Genomic DNA, 20,180 nt, shown 5'->3' with positions numbered 1-20,180 from the left:
TTTATAAAGGTAAAATGCCCATAAAAGGTAAAAATCTATCTTATTCTTAACTTATCTGACCACCACACAGAATATGAAGAATATCAAAAACTTTAGGAGTCAGCTGTCCACGAAAGTCCTTAAGATACCAGCATGATAACACACTCAATCAGTTGAATGAATGACTCAATGACTCACTCATCATGTGACTTACCGCCACTTACTGGTCGTTTAGTTGAGAAGTATGTTGAAAAGTATGCGTTTTTCCCCTCAACATTTCTTATTTGTATATTCATAAATGCATTTAAAACATTAATCTCATAACATTATTTATTGCAGTTGTAATTATTGTTATTTGCCGTGTAAATTATTTAATCTGACTGGTAGCAGCCCTATAGTGTATATTGAATTTATTGATAAATTGTAATAATTTGACATGTAAGATGATGCATACATCTAAAAAGGTTAAAAATAGGCCTTTGTAAAGGTAAATATGCAGATTTAAGTATGTAAAAGCTGATAGAACACTGATGAAAATATTGCTTCAGAATAAATTGTTTACTCCACCAAAAATCTCAGTGATGCAGTTATTTTGCAGGGATATTTTGTATGGAATATTGTCTGCTGACATGAAAAGTTCACTGTATATCGTAGTAATAAATACCATTTATTACAGCATTGATATTTTGTTTTCTTTTTAATTTATACACATTAAATATTACATGTATGTAATAAAATGTGCATTTCCATTACAGGTTTAGGTCTTAAATTCCATATAAGGTGGTATTAAAAAGGTCTTAAAAAGTCTTAAATTTAACTTGTTCAAGTCTGCAGAAACCCTGGATGTTTAAAACGTTACAAAAGATTTCTATTGCAAATAAATGCTGTTCTTTTTAACGTTTTATGAAAGATTTCTAAACAAAAAGGAATGTGGAGTAATGACTGCTGAAAATTCTAATTTGCCATCACAGTTATTATAAATTGTAAAAATATTTCACAATATTACTGTTTTTACTGTATTTTTGGTCAAATAAATGCAGCTTTCAAAAACAAAAATCGTACCAACCCCAAATGTTTTATTGTACTGTACATTTGTGTAAAAACATTCTTTAATCAATGAATCACTGATGCCAAATTTTGCTGTGCCTCTTTGGTATATTAGCAAATATGCATGTTTAAATTGCATTGTGTCTGTAGAGATCTGTAGATTTTAGTTGTTATATTATTAAAATACCTAATAATATTAATGTCAAGCCTGTTAGCAACCCTTTTTTAAGTGATTAACTAATCTATAACTATTATTTAAATCTTCATTCTTTTAATTTTATGGTCACTAAAATACACACGGGCAAAGTCATCTCATACTCTCTTGATTCTAATTTTTTTCCTCTTTCAATGTTTTTATCAGGTTGGCTGCATAAAGAGATGAAGTCCAGTGGGAAGAGCACATCTCTCAAGCTCAAGAAACGCTGGTTTGTTCTGACCAATAACTCACTGGATTATTATAAATCATCAGAGCGCAGCGCCTCTAAACTGGGAACACTGGTGCTCAACAGCCTGTGCTCGGTTGTTCAGCCTGATGAGAAAGTTTACAAGGAGACAGGTGAGTTCACACATTTTTATGCAGAACACATTGTTAAGTGTGAAAATGAGATCTAGAGAGATTTCTTCAAATGTTCTTTGCACCGTTTCCAATACCTCCGTTCACCACAGGTTACTGGAACATAATAGTCCATGGGAGGAAGCATTCTTACCGTCTCTACACCAAACTACTGAACGAAGCCATGAGATGGGCTTCAGCCATTCAGGTGGCCATTGACAACAAGGTTCCCATAGAAACGCCTACCCAGCAACTCATCCGAGATATCAAGGTACATTTACCCTAAAATATCGAATTGAATTCATGATTCCATGTGGAATAAGTTTTAACATATAATTTTTCATCTGATTAACAATCATGTTTCAGTTGTGGAAGCCGATACCTCTCGAACCCCAACAGTCCCTCAGGGTCAAAAACTGTAGTGTTAAGTGAGGTACACGGATGAGTGCTCTGTGTGCTGTTCACTGTTTTCTCCTATTTTTTTCTCATTTCTGTATTTGTTTGATTGTTTCTGTGTGCTTCTGTTCTACATCTATGCAATAGATTTGAGTCAATTTGAATCGTAAAGATTCACTCAGTAGGGATGTAACGATTAACCACGAGCCGGTTGAAAATCAATTCAAATATGTGACGATTCAAATCGGTTGAGATGCTAAACAAATCACGATTCATTTAGGGGTAGGAGTTTATATGAATGCATGTCTGAGGGGAACTTACGGTCTTTAGAAAAGTTTAGATGGTATTTTTTCTTTTCATCTTGCCTCTGTATAATGCATATTAAAGTTCATAAGTGCAGTGCTGCTTTGTTTGCAGCGGAAACCAGGAAACGCTTTAAGCGCCGCCTGCTTGCAGAGAGTGAATCTGCGTCTCATTCAGCTCTGCTGTTTCTGTTTCATGCAGATGTTTTTATGTATAGTTTCACAAAACTGAAGAACCAACAAAAGAGCAATAATATGCAAGTGCTATATTAGTATATTATTATTATTATAGTGTTATATTTCAATTTCACAAAGAAATGTGCAGCATTTTGTCCAAGCAATAATAAAAGGACACATTTAATTTATAATTTGTCTTAAATCTCATTTTGTAAAAAAAAAAAAAAATTTTTAATTGTGAAATCAAAATCGTGAATCGAATTGAATCCTGAGTTGAGTGAATCGTTACATCCCTAGCGCTCAGTCATGTCGTTTTGTGTTCTGCTGGACGCCATAATGACATATAGTGGCGGTGAAGCCTAAAAGACATTTTCAGTTACCGGTGCCATTGTAACAGTAGCCTATGCTATTCGCCATGATTAATGTATATCCTGAGCAAAAACATACAGTCACCGCTGGATCTGTATGAAGTCAGTAGTATTAAACTGGTCATGTGATCTCAACATGGTTAAAATAAAAATGACTTTATTTAGTTATATGAATGTAAACCAATTTTTCAAAACAAGTGGTAAACCCATAATTTAATGAGTGGGGAAAAGCATTGAGTGCACCTTTGTCTTGCAAGAAAATCCAGATAAAACCAGATTCTGATAACTAGTTTTACATGTCATCTGGTTAGCTGGACTACTAGCTAGTTTAGGGCCACCTGTTGAGCTAGTAGAGCTGAGGTGGTTAATTATGTTGAGTTGATCATTTATGCTCTGAAACTTGAATTAATTGAGCACCTTTGACCTAGTTAATCAAGCAGGGTAAAAACAGCAAACCCTTTGTGTGCTGTGTTTCCACCTCCAGTGATCTGTGGATGTACACTATGTTAAATGAATATAAAAAAAAACAAATGCCATCGTTCTTTTCATGGTTGTGCAGGAGAGCAGTCTTAATGTGGAGGCTGTTGAGCAGATGTACTGGAGGAACCCCATCCTGAGATACACACAGCACCCACTGCACTCGCCCCTGCTGCCTCTGCCGTACGGAGAGGTCAATTCCAGCTGTGAGTCTCTCCTTTACACTGATCTTGATCTATTCCTGTGTTTTCAGGGAAATGAGACTGTCTTTATTTATTAAATGTCCTGGGTTGTAGACAATCAGTTCTGTTATTGTTAAAACTGTTACTGTTTGAGCTACATTCCTGTAGATTAAACAGTTGAGCATGGTGGTAGCAAAGCCAAGGCCCAGAGAATGAACTGACAAAATGTTTACTTTGAATACAAAAGTATCCAAAGTCACTTTGGATAAAAGTGTCTTCCAAATGCATAATTGTAAATAAATGGGAAATTTTGGTAATTTAAATAAACCTAAATTAAAATACATGAAAAATATTAGATTAAAAACTAAAAATTAATTAAAGCAATATAGAAATATAAAAAAGCTAGTAAAATAATGAAAGCAGATAATAAAATTACTTAAACGTAACTAAAATTCAAATGAAAACTGAACATGTAAAAATAAAAGCTAATTCACAATATAAATAAATACTATAATAGTAATATTAAAATAATACTGTAGACAAATATCATTCATTCATTCATTATTTTTATAATCATGTTCTGGGTTTAATACAAGGTTGTGGCATGGATTCAAAGCATGCAAAATTGTGCAGTTGTTATTTGAAATACTTATTAAAATTATATATATGTGACCCTGGACCACAAAACCAGTCTTAAGTCGCTGGGGTATATTTGTAGCAATAGCCAAAAATACACTGTATGGGTCAAAATTATCGATTTTTCTTTTATGCCAAAAATCATTAGAATATTAAGTAAAGATCATGTTCCATGAAGATATTTTATCAATTTCCTACCGTAAATATATCAAAACTTAATTTTTGATTAGTAATATGCATTGCTAAGAACTTCATTTGGACAAATTTAAAGGTGATTTTCTCAATATTTAGATTTTTTTGCACCCTCAGATTCCAGATTTTCAAATAGTTGTATTTCGGCCAAATATTGTACTATCCTAACAAACCATACATCAATGGAAAGCGTATTTATTCAGCTTTAATATAATGTATAAATCTCAATTTCAAAAAATTGACCCTTATGACTGGTTTTGTGGTCCAGGGTCACGCACACACATATACATACAAATAATACATACAAATAATAGTCCTATAGCATGACCTGTTAATTTTAAAATATTAAAATTACAAATAATAAAATAATTTGTATTGATTTTTATATTTGTTAAATAAAAGTGCACATATTCCATACTCAAAACTCAATTAATTGGAGGTCATATCCAAGAATTTAGAAAAATGTCTAATTGCATTTTATGTCAACTACCCTTTTACAAAATCAATAACAAAAAAATTGTCTGTGCTAACTGACAGCAGACCACTTATGCTGTTAATAAAGCTTAATGTTTATTTAACTCTGGACACTCCTTTATTATTCGAGCCAAAGCATGCTCTGCTGTTCACATATTTTGGCCCCATTGTTGAATTGTACACTGATGATTTATTTGCTCAGTTATGCAGTTTTATCATTTGAACTCTGGATTTGGATTGGAAGGATGATGGATTTAATCTGTTGTGTCTGTGTCCTTTTCTCCATCTGTCTCCTTTTCCTGTCCTACTTCTTGCAGTGCAAAAAGAGAAAGGCTACACTAGCCTGCAAGATGAGGCAGTCAAGATCTTTAACTCATTACAGGAGATGGAAGCTGTGCCAGACCCAATGCCCATCATTCAAGGCATTTTACAGACATGTCAAGATCTGCGGCCGCTCAGAGATGAAGTCTATTGTCAGCTGATCAAACAAACCAATCATGTGCCTCAACCCAACAGCTCTGCCAACCACGCACACTGGCATCTGCTCACCTGCATGAGCTGCACCTTCCTGCCCAGCCGCGGCATCCTCAGATACCTCCGATTCCACCTGAAAAGGTGTTGTAGCTACTCCTTGAATATGACATCTACTTTCACACTGTTAAATCATACATTTTCATAGACTTTTTTTCTTTTTTTTCATAAAATGTAGTGGTTTATAACATAAATATGAAGGACTGTGGTGCACTTTGAGAATAAAATAGAGGAAATGTTTAGAAAAACATCCTGGCCCAAGCCCTTGTACATCAGCCAAAATAATCAAATTCACTGCATCCATTGAAAAGTGTAACAATGACATAGCCCATCCTGGCTTTGTGTTGGGTGGTCTTATTTTGACAGATTAATTATTTGTAAAAATTTGAAGTTTAATATTTATATTTAATCTCAGCTTTATTTCAATTACTTTATTTTCTTTATTAGTTTTATATTTAGTTAACAATATCAACACTGATTCTGAGCACAGAATATTTTGCATTTGGTGCCATTAATATTTTCTGATATCAATGACTTTTTAGGATAAAGGAGCTGTTCCCTGGAACAGAAATAGAGATGTTCGCTGTGTTCATTGGCGAGTCACTGAAAAAGACAAAAGTGCGGGAGTTTGTGCCTTCGCAAGAGGAGATCATCGCCCTTTTGCACAGACGGGAGATGACGACCACTGTTTACTGCCATGGTGGAGGCTCCTGCAAGATTTCAATCAACTCTCACACTACTGCAGGAGAGGTGAGGGATGCTGACAGACTCTGTACTGCAACTATATCATAAAAACATAATAGCACAAGAACCCAGTGTTTAAAGGGAATAAGCAGAAATTAGATTATTCAGAATTGCACTCTTGTACCCATAAGATGTAATAATAAAAATGATCCTTTTTCATGCCGTTATAAAACAAACAATGATATAACAAATAAAGATTTTGGCTCTGGCCAATAGGGGACATGAAAGCCTACCTGTGACAGAAAACTGCAGATGCCTAGATATAGATAATTTTCCTCTTAATCAGGAATCCGTGGTGTAATAAGCTGATGGAGAAGTGTTTTGTTTCTTTTCCATGTGTAGGTGGTAGAGAAACTGATCCGAGGCTTGGCTATGGAGGACAGCAGGAACATGTTTGCTTTGTTTGAGCATAGCAACTTGATCGACCGGGCCGTTGAGAGCAGGGTGATTGTGGCCGATGTGCTGGCCAAGTTCGAGAGGTAAAATTACGCCACAAAGCTGCACCTATTCACTCTCAAAAAATAAACACTGTTCTTACAAAACGCTGCCAAATGCATGTGTCATCGTCACTTGGTTATTAAAGCAGTAATGCTCTAATAGAATCTCCAAAGCTTCTAAAAACACTGAAAAAACTAAAAAATGATTGTTTGCTGTGGTGCTTGTTTCTCAGGCTGGCAGGAAGTGAAGTGGAGGAAGATGGCCCATGGAAGCTATACTTCAAACTGTATTGTTTCTTGGATGTGGAGAGCATGCCCAAGGAAGGAGTGGAGTTTGTCTTCATGTTTGAGCAGGTCAGTAATTTATAGTTTCATTTCTTGCCTCTAATTCTGTTCAAATTAATCGAGGTGTGTAATACCTGGAGAAACTATTTTAGCAACTTAAAGGTGGGGTAAGCGATTTCTGGTAGCCAATGTTGACATTTGAAATCACCAAAACAAAATCGCCCCTACCCCAAAAGGGTCTCGTCCCTATTTTGATAGCTCCGCCCCACACATACGTACGCAACCCTAGATTATTCAGAATTGCACTCTTGTACCCATAAGATGTAATAATAAAAATGATCCTTTTTCATGCCGTTATAAAACAAACAATGATATAACAAATAAAGATTTTGGCTCTGGCCAATAGGGGACATGAAAGCCTACCTGTGACAGAAAACTGCAGATGCCTAGATATAGATAATTTTCCTCTTAATCAGGAATCCGTGGTGTAATAAGCTGATGGAGAAGTGTTTTGTTTCTTTTCCATGTGTAGGTGGTAGAGAAACTGATCCGAGGCTTGGCTATGGAGGACAGCAGGAACATGTTTGCTTTGTTTGAGCATAGCAACTTGATCGACCGGGCCGTTGAGAGCAGGGTGATTGTGGCCGATGTGCTGGCCAAGTTCGAGAGGTAAAATTACGCCACAAAGCTGCACCTATTCACTCTCAAAAAATAAACACTGTTCTTACAAAACGCTGCCAAATGCATGTGTCATCGTCACTTGGTTATTAAAGCAGTAATGCTCTAATAGAATCTCCAAAGCTTCTAAAAACACTGAAAAAACTAAAAAATGATTGTTTGCTGTGGTGCTTGTTTCTCAGGCTGGCAGGAAGTGAAGTGGAGGAAGATGGCCCATGGAAGCTATACTTCAAACTGTATTGTTTCTTGGATGTGGAGAGCATGCCCAAGGAAGGAGTGGAGTTTGTCTTCATGTTTGAGCAGGTCAGTAATTTATAGTTTCATTTCTTGCCTCTAATTCTGTTCAAATTAATCGAGGTGTGTAATACCTGGAGAAACTATTTTAGCAACTTAAAGGTGGGGTAAGCGATTTCTGGTAGCCAATGTTGACATTTGAAATCACCAAAACAAAATCGCCCCTACCCCAAAAGGGTCTCGTCCCTATTTTGATAGCTCCGCCCCACACATACGTACGCAACCCAGGCAACGATTAGTTCTGTGAAACAAAGCAAAACCAATTTTACACTGTGTCTACACTGAACGCGAGTGGCGCGGCACAACAAAATACTATGGAACTCATTATAATCAGTGATGCTGTCTACACTATAGATATACGTATATACATATCTATGGTCAACACTGGATGCGGCATGGCAAGACACGACAAATCCCCGACAGAAAACTGCTGCTGCGTTCTAATCATGACGTATTGACACAAATTTGAAATGATTTTCAACGGTCGCTTTGTCGTGTCCAGTGTACTAGACAGACTTTAGCTGTTGCGGCGCAGACTCGGTGTTACTCACCTATCGAGAAGAAACAAAGCAACCTCGGCGTCTGATCGCAGGCCTTCCGCTCCTTGAGTTCTCTCCAGCGCTGGAAAGCTGATCCGATATTTACACAGGTCCTACTTCTTGCCTTAAGCTTTTTTTGTTCCGCAGATGTTTTCCTCTTTTGGGTTTTATCCGCCATATCTATCTTTCTGTCACTCGGCTCGCTAATGTCCGTTCAGTGCAATGAATGCTCTTTCCTTCACATCATGAGTAGACACCCCCCTTACTGCTGATTGGATACAAGTTTGTTTTGCTAGTCGGCCCGAATCAGTTTTCTAAAGCGTTTTTGAAAAATCGCTTACCCCACCTTTAAACTTACTTATTTCAGTTAGTTTCCAAGACAGCATTTCTCATTTTTAAAGTTTATAAGACTAATAATTATATATTTTATTTTATTTCAGCTTTGTTTTAATTACTGATACATTTTTATTAGTTTCAGTTTTAGTATCAACAGCAATGATTCTGAGCATGGAATATTTTGCATTTGGTGATATTTTCTGATATCAGTCACGTCTTAGGATAAAAGAGCTGTTCCCTGGAACAGAAATTGAGGTTCTCTGTCCATTGGCAAGTTGCTGAATTTAGAATTTATATTTTCAATTCTTGCCTTTAGTGTTTTTCATGATCAAAAATCTGATTCTGAGTGGTCATCATTGGAGAAAGATACTTGAATTGTGTGGATACAGCATCTATCAGCAACAATGCTAACTAGCTAACAGTGATGACTAGCTAAACCGTAACCCCTGTAATTAAGTTCTGTTTAATTTACTGCACCATTATTTTTGATTTTAGACTATGTAGCTTTGTTCTCTTTTCAAAAATGTGCCTATGCGAGCATGAAAAACACAAAAAACTATCATTTTCAGACTTCAGACGAAGTCAGATGTGAGTCTCTATCTTATTCATCTCTCCAGGCTCATGAATGTTTAATAAGCGGTCACTTTCCTGCCCATGAGGACACCCTCCAGCACCTGGCTGCTTTGCGTCTGCAGTACCTGTATGGGGATGTGTCTCGGGTGAACTGGAGCTTGGACAGCGTCTACCCCACCGGCCGTTTGCGCAGCCGCATACTTCAGTTCACCAAAGTAGGAGGAGCAGCCGGATCGGGACAAACCCTGGAAAGGAGGAGAACGAGCTTCCTGGACGGCACACTGAGGCGGGGGCTGAAGACAGGCACCATGAAGAAGCAGCGCAGCATGCAGGAGGAACAAATGATGGAAATGTGGATCAAGGAAGAGACTTCAGCCACCAGGGCCAACATTATGGAAAAATGGAATCGGCTGCATGGACTGGATCAGCACCAAGCCATGCTCAAATACATGAACATCATTAAAGAGTGGCCTGGGTATGGATCAACGCTGTTTGATGTGGAGGTAAGAACCGTGGATGAAACATGAGGATGTAAGATGATTACATTAATTGAAATGGTCAAAAATGGTCAAGTCTCTGTGACCCCGCTTTACACTTGACATTTACATTAACATGCATTTTGAATCCAGGATAGTATCTGGATACTTTTTCGATTGGCTAATCTGACACTTCTTGTGATTCTGCGTGCAGTGTAAAGAAGGTGGTTTCCCTCATGATCTCTGGCTGAGCGTGAGTGCCGAGAACGTGTCTGTGTATAAGCGAGGAGAGGCCAAACCTCTGGAGACTTTCCCCTATGAACACATTGTCTTCTTTGGAGCTCCTCACGCCAGCACATACAAGATCACCGTGGATGGGAGGGACATGTTCTTTGAGACACCTCAGGTAATCAAATGTCATTTTACATTTAGATGGCTTCCTGTGTTACTGTTTATCTGTTACTGTTCCTTAGGTTCAGAGAATGAGGAAAAGTTTTTCTGCCTGTCTTGCCATTTTCATCCATGCATTCTCTCATGTATTGTGCATGAGGGGCTATTCACACAGAGCGCGTTTTTGCAGTCCACTGCACTGCTTTTCCATTGATGTATTTCTATGTATATGTAAACATACGTTAGACGTGCCGTGTCTTTTGTCTCTTACATGACACAGCGTCCTAAAAATGTGGCACTCGAGTTAAAAGTTTTTTAAAAAAACATGTCTCTAGACCCCGTGTCTTGCATTTTTGGATTCCACTGTGCTGCATTTCCAAGTAAACAAAACAGACGGAAGTATTTGGTCCTTAGGGGCCATTCACAGAACAAGTTTTTGTGTTTGAAATAATTAATTAATTTTAAAAAACTAGAAATGTTTTTTTTTATTTTAGAATGCAGTGTTGTGCAAGACACCACAAAAGACACAGGACAAACACAGCAGTCAAACATGTCCATTTAGCACATTTACACAGAAAAACAATGGGAAAAATGTGTCGTGTGAACGCCCTCTTCTGGGTTAAGCTCAGGTACAGTTTAAAGACATAAGCAATATCTCAACATTTCAGTGCAGTGTTGCACTTGTTATAGCAACGTGATCTGACTGGAAACTGGTGGAATACCGCTGTACTGATATTTGCAGAAAAGCTATGACTCTGTGCTATTTCAAACAGTAGGTCAGTTGTAAATACTTTCTTTCCAGATAAATTGATGCATTTCAGTTTATAGGTCAAACCTTTTTTGAGACAGATGTTTGGAATATGCTTGTCTTTTTTTCTTAAGAATGTTTTTTAAGGAAGCCTGCATACTTGTAACTGAAGGATGACTTTGTGTGCCTAAAAAGAGAGTGAATAATTATGGGTGGGCTGGGTATTTATTCAGTGTTCGTGTCATTGTATGGATGGTGATGTTGAGTTGATGGCATGTCGTGTACAGACTCCCTACATCAGTGATGTAACACAGTGATAATATAAATGGAGGATGTCACGTTTATGTGGTACCACAACCTCATTCAAAGTTCTGTTATTGCTCCATTAATAAATCTGGTGAGCTGCTGGTCAGTTCACTGCCAATGTGCGTGTCATCATCTTTAGTTTAGCGTCAAAATATTCCAGTTTGTGTAGAGGATGAAAATCAACCTCTACACAAAAAATTTTATTTTTTTTTTTGTAACTGGATTTACAAAATGCTTAATAAATTATTTAAATTCCAGATTGGTGTGGATTATTTAAATGCTATCAAATCAACTTATATTTTTCTTTGTGCTTCGCTTTTCCATATAAAATTCAATTTCCATATCATATGCATATGATATAAAATAATAAATTACAACTTGCATTCATTTATTTTATCTAAGTTCCCTTGTAATATGAATATTTTTGGAGATTAACTGTTTGATTTTGTTTTTGTTCAACTTTGTTACAAAATATATAAAGATGGAATATATAATATAGAGATTAACAAAAAGGTGCATTGCTGTGGATTTTAGTTTCCCTATGAAGGCATGGTGGTCCATTATCAGCATGTTCATCGCCAATACCTCAAAGTCCTGAATGCTTCAACATGCTCTTTTCTGCTTTTCTGATTTTGGCCAATTTCAGTTTCGAACACTCTGTGAAGTGAAAAGATCAAAACACGGTCTTAAATGTTACACACAAAACAATGTTTTGTTGAGAGCTTTCAAAGACTAATAGCCTGAGGTGATTGCACACATCGAAGGCCTCAACAGCCATGTTAAAACTTGTCCATTTGCCTTACTCCGCACAAGGGCTGGTCTGTGCAGATTTGTGCCATTTAGATGGCTTCCTGTGTTACTGTTTATCTGTTACTGTTCCTTAGGTTCAGAGAATGAGGAAAAGTTTTTCTGCCTGTCTTGCCATTTTCATCCATGCATTCTCTCATGTATTGTGCATGAGGGGCTATTCACACAGAGCGCGTTTTTCCATTGATGTATTTCTATGTATATGTAAACATACGTTAGACGTGCCGTGTCTTTTGTCTCTTACATGACACAGCATCCTAAAAATGTGGCACTCGAGTTAAAAGTTTTTTAAAAAACATGTCTCTAGACCCCGTGTCTTGCATTTTTGGATTCCACTGTGCTGCATTTCCAAGTAAACAAAACAGACGGAAGTATTTGGTCCTTAGGGGCCATTCACAGAACAAGTTTTTGTGTTTGAAATAATTAATTAATTTTAAAAAACTAGAAATGTTTTTTTTATTTTAGAATGCAGTGTTGTGCAAGACACCACAAAAGACACAGGACAAACACAGCAGTCAAACATGTCCATTTAGCACATTTACACAGAAAAACAATGGGAAAAATGTGTTGTGTGAACGCCTGCATCATATCAGGGTGTTAGAGATGGACTCAGGGTCCTAAAGAGTTAATGTGTCCACAAAGTGTCTTCCCTTCAAATATGATAACTGCACAGGTTCAGTCAAAGATTTGTTTTAGTGTGCTTTATGAGCAACAGCACTGCATGTGGGCAGTACATTCTGAAGTCATATGTTTTACTCAAATATAACCCCCCGCCTTTCCTGTACGCTCTCTCCTACACACAACATACTTTTTAGCTGAATGAATTACAGCAAAAAAATAAAAATATCAATGCATAAAAAATAGAAAGCTTCTTGATATTTAAAAAAAATTAGTCATTTCAGAGGCAGAACATGTTATTGCACTGAGCCTAAAAGATTACAAATATTTGTTTTACCAAATTTAGCCATTTAAAAAAGTTTACAGATCGGTTCAGGTGTATTCCAAACTCATGTTTTATTTGAATGGAGCCTGATATTTACTTTGAATAAATCCACAGTATTGCTCGTCAGAAAAACAACAACTAAATCAGCGCTTTAAATCCTGCTTAACCATAAACCACTATTTCTAAACTCGAAACTGGGAGGTTCTTGAAAAAGTCGTCGTTCAGTCCTTCCAGCAAACACATGAGCAGCCAGGCCTGAAATCAACACAGACCCGCTGCGTTTGCCATCATGATCCAAACTCGGCCTTTTTTACTGTCTTTTGTTTTCTTTGCCTTCAGTTTTGTAATAGTTTTTGGTGAGACGACAAGTCCAGCAGTATGGCTGAAAGTAAGTTTCAGCCATACTGCTGTGTGTTTACAAGAGTTTTAACCGTATATATATGGTAAAACAATGGCTTAGGCTTTACTTGTCGAACTCTAAGTTACTTGGGTCGCATTTTGCACAATCGGTTCAGATTCAGAAGTCGCTCATGATGCCCAAATGCTGTCTGTGTAGGCAGCTCGCAAGGTTTTTGAAACGCAGCCGATGTTTTTGCAGTTTGTCTGGCCAGCAGACATTTACTGAATTAATCGTCCACCATATCGTCTGATTTCTTAGAAATCGTAATGTCTTTATAAGAAGTCATGTATAAGCATAACTGTTGAACGACGATACTTGGAAGTGACTTAGCTGTGATCATATGACTCGGTAAGTAAAGCAAATCGCTTGAACACTGGTACTTGTCGAACTCTAAGTTACTTGGGTCGCATTTTGCACAATCGGTTCAGATTCAGAAGTCGCTCATGATGCCCAAATGCTGTCTGTGTAGGCAGCTCGCAAGGTTTTTGAAACGCAGCCGATGTTTTTGCAGTTTGTCTGGCCAGCAGACATTTACTGAATTAATCGTCCACCATATCGTCTGATTTCTTAGAAATCGTAATGTCTTTATAAGAAGTCATGTATAAGCATAACTGTTGAACGACGATACTTGGAAGTGACTTGTGATCATATGACTCGGTAAGTAAAGCAAATCGCTTGAACACTGGACCACCACGAGCACTGTTTTACTTTTTGACATTCCTTTTAAAATATGACTACAGTTGTGTTTCAAAATGTTGTTGCTTTTAGTAAACCATGGCATTTTATTTGCTCATTTGAATGTACTATTAAAAGAGTTTTCCTTCTTTAGGCAGAGAGCCTTTTGTTTAAATCACATGATAGGCTAGACAACAAATGAATATTGTTCAGTAGAAGGCTTTTAAGAGGTCAGGGATAATATTTAATATAACTGCTATACGAAAATATGTTTTATGTTCATCCATGCCGATTTCTGAGAATATATGGTTCAGAATTCAAATATTAAAATCAATTTTAGAAATGTACTTGTCTTAAAACCTTTGAAGTGTCTAACAAAGAAAAGGTTCAAATAGGTTGTCACTGATGTCAGACTTGCCCCTGTTCACAGACTGCACGTTACAATCCAACACAACTTGTGAAGCATGTCTGAAGATCGTTTCGGTAAGATATAATGTGTTATTCAGTTGTGGTCATCAGACTTCTAAACCCTGTGCTTGTTATACAGACAGCTGTAATTAGTGAAACATTATAAAATGTGTTCTAAAAATGTGTCTAATATGTGTTTGTGTTATTTATCTCTATTTCAGTGTTTGTGGTGCATCTCAAGCCAGGAATGCATCGACTATCCAGTGAAGAGCATTCTACCCTCTCACAGTGTGTGTCCGCTCTCAGAAGCACGATGGGGAGTGCTGGAGTAAGACTCTCACATTCATAGTGCATAGTTTATGGTAGCTTTAACTTAATGACATTCTTGATTTTCACTTTATAACATTTATACTCTTGTAAAATGTGTCAAGGCCAGTTCAGCCTTCTACATTAATTGCCTGTGTCCGAGAACAAGCTGCGAATATTGTACAGGAATGATCAGATCTGTTCTGTGTTGTTTGAATCGCAGTGAATTTCCAGACTCTCATCATTACCATCTCTGTGATCGCGGGGGTGATCATCATCGCCATATTTGTCTGCTGCTTCTGCTGCTGTAAATGTGAAAACATTGGGTAAGATGAAAACCAGCATGTGTAATTAAAGTTTGTAATATTACAATCAGCCAATAATTTGTTCATATTTATCTTGATCATGTATTCTTATCAATGCAAATGATATATATATATATATATAGAGAGAGAGAGAGAGAGATTCACTGCTATTAATTGTTAATAACAAATCACTATAACATTGGAACACATAAGAAATGATTACATTTAATTTCCCCTGAAAATTCGAAAGGTCTAAAAGGCGTGATGAGCGAATGGAGAGACGAGCTCACCTGAGAAAGTTCAGCCAAGAGGAGAGGTACGGTTTGTTTTGAGAAAATTGATTTGATTATTTTAAGAATTCTGGAGACCAGTGAGTCTTGTCTTGATGAAATAGTGCTCAGTAAGAAAAAAAAGTTCTTTATTTGATTGCAGGAAAGCAGAGATGAGGCAGAGGCATGAAGAAATGAGAACGAAATACGGTAAGACTTCTCTTTCATCATAAATGATATCAAATAAATAGTATCTTTTTAGTTCACTGTAGTTACACTGTGTTTCAGAGTTTTATCTGTGCTCCCTCTGTTTTAGGTCTGAAAAAGGATAACCCGTACTCCAGATTTGAGAATAGCTAAGAAACTTCTGATGATGCACCACTGTTGTCTTTTCTTTTACCTCGCACCTGTCGTAAAAAAGAACATATTTCCCTGCATATCCACCACTCCATTTTTCTTTGAGTTAGAAAGATCCTAAATATACCAGTTACCAGCTGATCGCACGAACATACATTGTTGCCTTTGGCTTGAAATTTAATTCATTCACACTTGGATTTCAGTTAATCTTCCAGCAAACTGCAATTTAGATGTTGTAGTTATGAAGCCTTGTAAGTATAGTACATTAATGACATTTGCAAATCCAAATAAGCGTCAAACAAATTAAGCAAGACATGTTGATGATTGAGTCTGCGTTGGACTTTGCCTGTTGATTGGTTGGCTGTACATGAAATTCATTTTTTATTTAGCCTCAGCAGATTTTAGTCGTGCACTCTGATTAAACTAGGACTTGTCTTTCATAAAATACACCACGTGCTATAATCCAGTGTGCTTTATAGATTTATCTCCTACACATTTCATATGCGTTCTAAAGTGAAATTGATTTGTCTCTGCCTTTGCTAGTTTGTTGGCATACAATATTCAATATAGTTTGCCTGTGTGCTGCATTTTTCAGTGTTTTGATTACTAGCTTATTAAAAGAGGTTCATTTGTCAGTGCAATTTACAAAAGGCAAATAAACTGTGAGAAGGAAAACAATAAAAGTGAATACTGTACATTTGTTTACTGTATATGATATAAATGTACAACTTTTGACCTAAATCGTATTGGTTGTATTGCTAGTAATTTTGTGACACACTAAATATCAACTGTACAATTTTTTCATGTTTTTTTTTTTTAGGGGTGATGTAAGTTTATTTAATATGTAATTTTATATTTTTATATAGTTATTTTATATGTAGTTACATTTGAAATATGTCATGTTTAATCATGTTTTAATTTTTATACACGAGACCCCAAAGAAGTAATGTAATATTTTCATTAAGCAAAAGTAATACACGTTATCATGTTGAAAATATGTTCACAGCTGAAAGTAATTTGTAGTTAAAGAGCCTCAGCACATGAGGATTGGTCACGTGGTGCTATACTGTCCAATAAAATGGGCGAGTTGATTTTGCGCGTTTTCGGGCTACGGCGCCCTGCTGGGAATCACGTGGTTTTACCCGGGCCAATCAAATGAGGGAATCCGGTTAGCGCGTCCTTGCAGAGCGCGGGGAGAACAGAAGCGGGCAGCAGCGCTCTTGTGTTAGCGTCACATCCACATTACCGGGAGAATCCTGCATTTCTACTAAAATGTCGGAAGAGAAGCCAAAGGTACATGCATGTCTCTGTGTTCTGAGCTCCAGCAGCACGGAGAGGTGTATTTTAATGTGATTATAATGCATGAATTTAGATGTCTGGGTCCTGCACTTGATATGTGGGGAAACAAAGAGGTTTTCAACCAAGATTTTGCGCATTTTCCGCATATGGTCATGAAACTCAGCCATCCGTCCAACTACATGGAGAATTATAACATCTCTTGTCGTTAAAAATGAACCGGCAGTATTTCGCTTCGTTTCAGCATCAACGAGCTACTCGGATTGGCTTTCTTTCATGGCGGATAGTTGCTTGAACTTTGCGCCAAACGCAGTTGCACCGAAAGCGTCGCAGCCCTTTTTTTTTCCAAGCAGTGTTTTAATAGATGCTGATGGTATAGACTCAAGTCTGGTTGTTTAGCGCGTTGTTAGTCGCTTAAAACAGTATCATAATATCTTCTGTTGTGAATACAGGGACTGCAGGTGAAGCGCAGTGTGGCTTTAGCTCAAATCAACGATCTGATGTGTGTAGACCCTTCAGTGTGATTAAAACAACACCGTGCTTGTTCATGATTCGTCTTTATTTAACACACACTCTGCATGTTTCATTTCAGGAGGGCGTGAAGACAGAAAATGACCACATCAACTTGAAAGTGGCCGGTCAGGATGGATCTGTGGTCCAGTTTAAAATTAAGAGGCATACCCCCCTCAGCAAACTGATGAAGGCCTACTGCGAAAGACAGGTGAGACTGCCGCTTGAGCTCCTGTGATCCTGAGATCTGCACACATCATGAAGCTTTGTACATTTGATGTTACATTCATATGCAGATCTAACTTGAATTTTTTAAATTTTTTTTAGGGTTTATCTATAAGGCAAATTAGGTTCAGGTTTGATGGTCAGCCAATCAATGAGTCAGACACACCTGCACAGGTTTGTACTCTTATTTTTGAATTTGGTACAGATGTGAGCAGCTCCTTATGGAAGTGTTAAAGGGATAGTTCACCCAAAAATGAAAATTTGATGTTTATCTGCTTACCCCCAGGGCATCCAAGATGTAGGTGACTTTGTTTCTTCAGTAGAACACAAACGAAGATTTTTAACTCAAACCGTTGCAGTCTGTCAGTCATATAATGGCAGTCAATGGGCTCCACGGCTTTGAGAGTAAACAAAAACAAAAAACGCAGACAAAACCAAATTAAATCCTGCGGCTCGTGTTGATACATTGAGGTCTTAAGACACGAACCGATCGGTCTGTGCAAGAAACTGAACGGTATTTATATCATTTTTTACCTCTGATCCACCGCAGTGTCCAACTGTCCTGAGCGCATTCACAACATCCAATGAGTGACGTGTATATATGCGACAGATCGCTTCCGCTCATGCGTCTACTATGCCTACACGTTCCAGATATTGTGAACGCGCTCAGGACAGTTGGACATTGCGGTGGATCAGAGGTACCTATACTGTATATAGAATACAGTACCAGTCAAAAGTTTGGACACACGAATGGGAAGTGTGTCCAAACTTTTGACTATACTGTACTACAATATAGCCTACACAAAGAATATCGGCCGGTATATCAATATCTGTCTTTTTTTACTCCCCTGTATTGGCATCAGCCCCCAAAAAACCCATATCGGTCAGGCTCTAATATTTAATCAGCTCCAGATCTCTTTAATGATGCAGTCTCTGTCAAAAAAAATGAAGCTATCCATATGAACAAATTCAAGGAAATTGCATTTATCTTAGTGTATTTGCAAACCTGGAGCTTGGCACACACAAATTGTTATAAGGCCTCAGATGGAAAAAGTTTCTCAATTAATCTTTTCGTGTGAATTTTCAGCTGGAAATGGAAGATGAAGACACTATCGACGTATTCCAGCAGCAGACGGGAGGAGCCTGCTAAATATGAGGCACATGTGAATGAAGCTGGTTTATTTGTGCTCATCTTCACTTCCGCTGCAGTTCAGGGCTGAAATTGAAAAGGTTTTGGAAATCTAATCTGTTTGTTAATTATATTTTATTTTTGGTTCCATTTTTAATCATCCAAAGACCTCATTTCCATTTTTGCAATGTTCTCCCTGAACTAAACTGGAAATGACAGTTAGTAATGTTGACACCCCCCTCCCCCCTTTGGAGTTTATTGTATGCCTGTTGTATTATGTATGTTTGTACCTCCCCCATTTATTTTTATATACAAGGAGGAAAAGGATGTTTGTGGTTTTTTTTTGTATGGTCTCAGATTTTCTTTAATGGCAGTAAACGAAACTTCAAGACTCCTTTTTTATGAACCGTTTCAAATGTTGACATTGCAGCATTGTATTTTTCTGACACCTCAAGGTTTGATAAAGCTAGATTGTTTGTTGAATACAGTTAGCCATTTTTAATTTTAAAAGCTTTGATGCACATGTCTTTAAAAGTTTGCTGTTTGCTTAAGTATGAATTTCATGAGATACAAATTAAGTGTTCACTTTGATTTTATCATCTCATAGTTTGCCCTTTCTACAAATGTGATTATTGTAACGTCACTCTCATTTAGCCTTTCTGGCATATCAAGAGTATTAAACACTCCTGGTGTAACTGCAAATCCACATTGAACTCCTGCCAAATCAACATGTGTGAGTGTTGTAGTGAGAATGGCAGTGAGTGTTTGGGAGAGCAGAAGATCCTGTGTTGGCCATTTACTACTGTATATAATAAATATAGTTTAATACTGATTTGTATTTGTCTGGTTCTGTAGGCTGTATAAAGGTCAGTTAAAGATTGAAATGGGTTGCCACTAGATGGAGTAACTGTGTTTATGGTGTTTTTTTGTTTTGTTTTTTCTTTCCAAGAGATTCCATGCAGTTATAGAATATTTTCAACTGTAAATAATCCTAAAATTGTTGGTGCTGCATTTAATGGATCAGTATTGATCTGAGTCTCTATTGTTTGAATGAATTAAGCACACTGATATTTGGTTTGATTTTTAAAAAATTCTTAACCACCATAACACATTAAAACCGTTTTTAGCACTTTAGTTGTCTATTTACGTCTGTCTAATGTTGGTTCATGCTTGAGAAAACTGCTCTGAGAAACTGCATTGAAAAGTTGATAGCGATTTTACTGTGATGACAATTTTTGACATAGCACAGAATAGATAAATCTAGTGAAAGAGATCTTTATTTTTTTAAGTCTGCCCCATAATCATTATAAAACCAGTGTGATAGAAGTATATCGGTTGAGTCACAGATTGTCATTTTCATGCCTCAGGGTAATAAGTGTTTACATTTCATATATCAGATATGAATTTGTTTAAGCACTGATACCTGACTG

The 20,180-nt window shown here is 37.1% G+C and overlaps 2 protein-coding genes and 1 pseudogene across 3 annotated transcripts in view; all 3 read left to right on the top strand.

Annotated features, from left to right (window-relative positions):
• Window positions 1-10,960, top strand: part of LOC107593007 (unconventional myosin-X-like) — a 68,218-nt gene extending 57,258 nt beyond the window's left edge. The window contains exons 30-39 of the mRNA XM_016282591.1: window positions 1,388-1,582; window positions 1,693-1,850; window positions 3,382-3,505; window positions 5,101-5,398; window positions 5,857-6,064; window positions 6,401-6,537; window positions 6,729-6,849; window positions 9,245-9,703; window positions 9,891-10,082; window positions 10,949-10,960. Coding sequence (XP_016138077.1) covers window positions 1,388-1,582; window positions 1,693-1,850; window positions 3,382-3,505; window positions 5,101-5,398; window positions 5,857-6,064; window positions 6,401-6,537; window positions 6,729-6,849; window positions 9,245-9,703; window positions 9,891-10,082; window positions 10,949-10,960 — 1,904 coding nt within the window. The remainder of the gene's footprint in view (window positions 1-1,387; window positions 1,583-1,692; window positions 1,851-3,381; window positions 3,506-5,100; window positions 5,399-5,856; window positions 6,065-6,400; window positions 6,538-6,728; window positions 6,850-9,244; window positions 9,704-9,890; window positions 10,083-10,948) is intronic.
• A 2,177-nt stretch (window positions 10,961-13,137) lies between these two features.
• On the top strand, window positions 13,138-16,284 carry LOC107592991 (pituitary tumor-transforming gene 1 protein-interacting protein-like; annotated as a pseudogene).
• A 420-nt stretch (window positions 16,285-16,704) lies between these two features.
• LOC107592989 (small ubiquitin-related modifier 3-like) lies at window positions 16,705-19,582 on the top strand. 2 transcript variants are annotated; one of them, XM_016282572.1, is made up of 4 exons: window positions 16,705-16,883; window positions 17,479-17,607; window positions 17,724-17,795; window positions 18,709-19,582. In XM_016282572.1, exons 1-4 carry the CDS (start codon window positions 16,863-16,865, stop codon window positions 18,769-18,771), a joined length of 285 nt encoding a protein of 94 aa, XP_016138058.1. In that variant the 5' UTR covers window positions 16,705-16,862; the 3' UTR covers window positions 18,772-19,582. The 2 variants fall into 2 exon arrangements, with proteins under 2 accessions (XP_016138058.1, XP_016138057.1); XM_016282571.1 differs by having other exon boundaries at window positions 16,850-16,927.
• The last annotated feature ends 598 nt before the right edge of the window (window positions 19,583-20,180 follow it).

Source organism: Sinocyclocheilus grahami, unplaced genomic scaffold (assembly GCF_001515645.1).
Source record: "Sinocyclocheilus grahami isolate Dianchi unplaced genomic scaffold, SAMN03320097.WGS_v1.1 scaffold162.1, whole genome shotgun sequence".
In the NCBI taxonomy this organism is placed as follows: domain Eukaryota; kingdom Metazoa; phylum Chordata; class Actinopteri; order Cypriniformes; family Cyprinidae; genus Sinocyclocheilus; species Sinocyclocheilus grahami.
This window is presented reverse-complemented; position numbering and strand designations above follow the sequence as displayed.